General features: G+C 40.0%; 1 protein-coding gene across 1 annotated transcript in view; it reads left to right on the forward strand.

The window, feature by feature from the left end:
* Positions 1-4,985, forward strand: part of LOC101863622 (centromere protein I-like) — a 15,412-nt gene that overhangs the window by 7,285 nt on the left and 3,142 nt on the right. The window contains exons 6-9 of the mRNA XM_013088896.2: positions 75-321; positions 1,788-1,909; positions 2,460-2,587; positions 4,251-4,399. Of these exons, the coding sequence (XP_012944350.2) occupies positions 75-321; positions 1,788-1,909; positions 2,460-2,587; positions 4,251-4,399 (646 nt within the window). The remainder of the gene's footprint in view (positions 1-74; positions 322-1,787; positions 1,910-2,459; positions 2,588-4,250; positions 4,400-4,985) is intronic.

A 4,985-nucleotide genomic window follows, 5' to 3' on the forward strand; every position in this document is an offset into this window, starting at 1 on the left:
ACAAACAAACAAACATCCTGTAAATGGACCATAAAGCTTATGTTATTGTCTTGTGTATCCTCTCTCTCCCGCAGCTCCTCCCAGGAAGAAGACTCAGTGGGCAAGGGTAAAGGAAGTGTAGACAGTGGCCCTGCCGGAGAAGCCAGTAAAAGATGGCCTGGCGGTCTGGACATCACTTCCACAACAACCGTTGATGAGTCCGTTGCTACTGAGATTATCCTGAAGCTGATCAAGTTTTTGGACACGGTGGTGGTGGTGGCCATGAGGATGGAAGATGACCACTACTTGTTGCAGCATGTCACGCTGGACTTTTTACATCTGGTGAGATGGAGAACATTTTAAAGGTTCAACGCCCCTTGCAATGCTATGAGATCGTTAATTGACCCCTTAATTGCTGAGATGTTTCTGTCTACATTTGTACAGAAAAGTAGAATATCCTTTCAAGAGAGATTTTAAACTAAGCCAAAATGTCTTTCCCCTTGTTTAACTTTTTCAGTATGCAAGGGATTCCACAATTTTACACACCCATCGGCAAAGGGTGTTAATTTAAAACCCCTATCATTCTGTCAAATGTCGATGGATTTGTTTGTGTGAACACTCAGACTATTCGTAATTGGACGAAGAATCACAAAGAGTTAAAAATGAACAACTATGCAAGCTGTTTACGTCTCCTAAAACTTCCTCTACCAACCATTAGAAAAAGTGGCGGTAAACCATTTCGGGAGAGCACTAGCGAGTACTTACATCTACATAATATAGTGAAGAAGTGAGGAGGTGGAACTCCTGAATTTCATGTCCATCTTCTGTAGGACTGAGCCAAATGGGAAAATTTGTGCACATTTCCTTTCTCAAGGACAACAGCAGGCTAAGCTGAGCCTCGACATCCCCCCCCTCCCCCCCTTCCCCCCAAACCAGCAATCTCATGATTACAGGTCCAGTTGCCTAACCACAAGACTACTGACGCCAGTCTGATGAGTTTAGAACCAGACATGTTGAATGTGTATGCCAAATGAACATGTCTTTTGACACAACTCTCTTTACTATACCATTGCTGTAGGGAATTTTTTTTTTAAAGCTCTCCATACTAGCGTTTATGGTGTAACTGTTCGGCACTTTGCGTCGCATGCGGAATGTGAGTTTGATTCTGTAGTGGATAGGTATTTTTACTCAGTGAGTATCTCCTCTGCTGGGACATTGTATCCATCTCAGTACAGTTAATAAGTTCTCTCTCACAGATAGGATGGAAACAGCCCGCCTCTTACTTTAATTGATAGAAATCGTGTTATGGGGAATGTAGGGTTTAGGTTTTCAAGAACAACTTGTGTGGATTGGGGCCTCATACAAGACAGCCTAGCTGGATGGATAACAACAAGAAGACAGCCGAGCTGTCCGACACTACTTCGACAGCAGCCTCTGATAATTGGTCGCTTTTAAGGACAAGCGGGCTAACCTAGATGTAGAGGATTTCCAGAAATCTTGACCTACACCAAAAGTGGGCATTGCCCTACCTACAGGAGAAGTTTGGTTTCATTGGTGTGTATATTTGTGTGGTTATAGTGAAAAAGTAAAACTCTCCTTGCTTTTTAAGGAAACTGAACAAGGGGCAAAAACTTTATCTTCGATTTTCTCAAAACAGCATTTTTCGGGATAGCCCCCTTGTGCTTAAAAGCGATCAATTCTGCTGCTGCCGAGATTATCTTGAAGCTGGTCCAGGCTGGAAAGTTTCTTTGTGTCTTTAAAAATGTTCGTTTATGTGTCTTGAAAATGGTTTTTGTTTGTGTCTTCAGACGTCCCAGATCTGCCAGAAATACACAGTCCCTGTTGTGTGTCTGCCTATACAGGTCATCCACAGACTTCTGTTCTCTGACTGCCCGGCCACTTTAGCCCGGCTTTGCAATATCATAAATTTGTGAGTATTAGCAAAGGCAGGGAGTTCTGCTCTTTGACGACCATGACACTTTTGCTGTTTTCCACTGTCTGGTCAAAATTATGAAATCGAAGAAATCAACATTTATCAACCCATTGGGTTTTTAAAAATCAATTTTGCTTCTTTTTTTTTTAAGGTTCAACACATTTAAGTCCATTTAAGAACACATTTCTGTGTGGATTTCACTGAAAAACGTTGATGAAAGGTACAAAATATGTAGATTTGCAGTTACTTCACTAAGGACACTCAAGCTTTGGAAGTCACCAAACTTTGGCGGCCATTTACTCGCATATTTTACCAGGTGACCCCCATTTTTTCCACTAAAGCAAGGCAAATAAACAGGCTTTGAGATGATATAATTAATTCCATATGTCCGAAAATGGACGAGTGCCTAATGACACATTTAACTGACTGACTGTATTTGAAATAACTGACTGACTGTATTTGAAATAACTGACTGACTGTATTTGAAATATGGGCCTGTGGCCTTAAATTCTTGAATAAAATAGCATACCATACATTTCTGACCCAGATTCCGTGAGGCTTTCAGCAAAGTGCCCAGTACGATGGCATCATCCAGCATGATGATGGGAGAGATGAGCAACGGTCGCAGAGTCTTCAATAGTCTCCTGCTGGACACTCTAGGGATGCTTTGGCAAGGTGAGGATGCTTTGTTACTGTCTGAGACTTTTTCTTCTTACTCTTCTTGTTGTTCTTCTTCTTCTTCTTTTTCTTCTTCTGCTTCTTCTTCTTCTTCTTTTTCTTCTTCTTCTTCTTCTTCTTCTTCTGTTCTTCTTCTTCTTCTCCACATCATCATTTTCCTCCTCCACCTCCTCCTCCCATCTTCTTTTTCTTCTCCTTCTTACTCTCTTCATCATTATCCTCCTCCTTCTCCTCCTCCTCCTCCTCCTCATCATCATCATCCTACTCCTCCTCTTTCTTCATCTTCTTTTCCTCATCAGCCGGAAGCCAGAAATGACTGTCCATTTCGGTTCTAATACCAGAAATAAAATGCAAAAGTTGAGGCATTACAAAAAACATTCCATCTTGTGTCTGAAAAGCAAACTATTCTGCGGGCCCATATGACTTTATGCAGTTGGGAGCGCCATAAAACTGTTTTCATATATTGAAAACTGACACCAATTCACCAAGTTTTGTCTCAATCACAATTCCCAATGTGTCAATGTCCTCTCGTTTCTATTTTCACGCTCCATTTTTCTCAAAACAAGAACTTTGTAGTTAACTAGCTCTGAGCTGACGTTCTACTTAAGACTGGGTGGTTGGTGGGTGCTCTTGGTGTGGTTTGCTTCTTCTTTCCTATCAAATATCTATCGTCTTTATTTCCTCTCCTTCTGTTTTGTGTTTGTTACTCTCTTTTAACACCCTCTAATCTGCGGCATTTATATGACCTTAACGTGTTGCAAGTGCCGTAAAACACTTACTAAAACTAAACTCCTTGAGACTGCTAAATTTTTATGGTAGTCTTAACGTATCCATTCGACCCCCTGTATACCTTCTGTATATATGAAAAGTTATCCAGCCCCTTGTCTTTCAGACTGCAATAGGCTGTTTTCAAATATATACTCTTGATTTTTATCAAGTTTCATGACGTTTGTGTACGGGTTTTGTACTTAAAGATTTGCATGAACAGAAATTTAGGCTCTGGGAATCGCAACCGTAAGGTCGTGGGTTCGAATCCCGTCAATGGTCTGACGTTGTGTCCTTGGGAAAGGCACTTTACGCGAATTTTCCTCACTTCACCCAGGTGGGAATGGGTACCCGGCTATAGACAGAGAAAGATCTTGTCAGTTTGGTAGTGTTTGAGCGCTTAATCAGCTGCTTGCATTGTATGCTTCCAGGGAAGCTGAGAATGTTTCGGAGTGTTCTATGGTCCTCTTGGGGTAATAATATAGTGTAAAGCGCATAGAGCCTGCTGGTGAGCGGGGATATGCGCTATACAAATGCTATCTATTATTATTATTATTATTATTATTATTATTAAATTTGCACCAGATGCTTTGGCTTCTGACGCTAACACTTTACTTCAGTTTAATTGCTGAATGGGTGACTTATAATGCTAGTGTTTGGTCTTTGGTGTCTCCTGACAAAGAGGAATTTGGGTTGTTTTTTTTTCTTTGTTCTGTAGCTGAGAAAAAAAAAGTGAGATGTTTGCTTTCCTGTTTTAGAAACTTTAGGTGCTAGTGCGTGTTCTGTGAATTTGATTAGATCATGGAGTAGATATTTATTTAAAAAATTATGAAATTTGTCTGTAGAAGACAGAATGTGTGTTTCATCATGTCACTTTTTGTCCACATATTCACAGGTCGAATGTTTTCAGACAGAGGTCAGAAATATCCATCAATCTTCAGCTTCACCCTGCCCCGAGAGCTAAAACCAAAGGTGCAGGAAAACGCACTCACCGTCTATCTTGGACCAGCTTTCATGGGCTTGGCCTACAAGTTTCTCAAGGAGGTAGGAGTTAACTACAGAATAGTTCTCTCTGAATTGTTGTCTAATAATGAAATGATAATTGCATTAATGTAGCACATATCCACACTCCAGCATGTTATAAGTTTTACAACCATTATTATCTTGGTCTAACAATGGACAAACAATTTACGTGGCAAAATCACGTAAACAGTATCATTAAAAAGGTAAATCAGACACTGTACTTTCTGAGGAAACTTAAAGTCCTTCAATCTGAATTAATCAATCCTTCAGATTCTATACCACCACAATAGAAACTTAGAAAAATTTTGGTATCTCTTGCTATGGTAGCTATTTGGGAAGACAGCACTTCATAAAAATAAACAAATTGATCAGAAAGGCATCAAAAACAATTGGTAGAGACCTAAATAACTTTGAATATCTACACAAAACGAACATTCTAAATAGGCAGAAATAATGAAAAATGACCATAGCCACCCACTAACATTGGAATTTCAATTATCGACCCTCAGTGAACGAACAGACATATAAAAATTCTTTCTTACTAACTGCAGTGAGGTTACTGAACACACAGTGCTCCAATGAAACAAAGAGAGAGAGAGAGAGAGAA

Source organism: Aplysia californica, unplaced genomic scaffold (assembly GCF_000002075.1).
Source record: "Aplysia californica isolate F4 #8 unplaced genomic scaffold, AplCal3.0 scaffold00828, whole genome shotgun sequence".
In the NCBI taxonomy this organism is placed as follows: Eukaryota; Metazoa; Mollusca; class Gastropoda; order Aplysiida; family Aplysiidae; genus Aplysia; species Aplysia californica.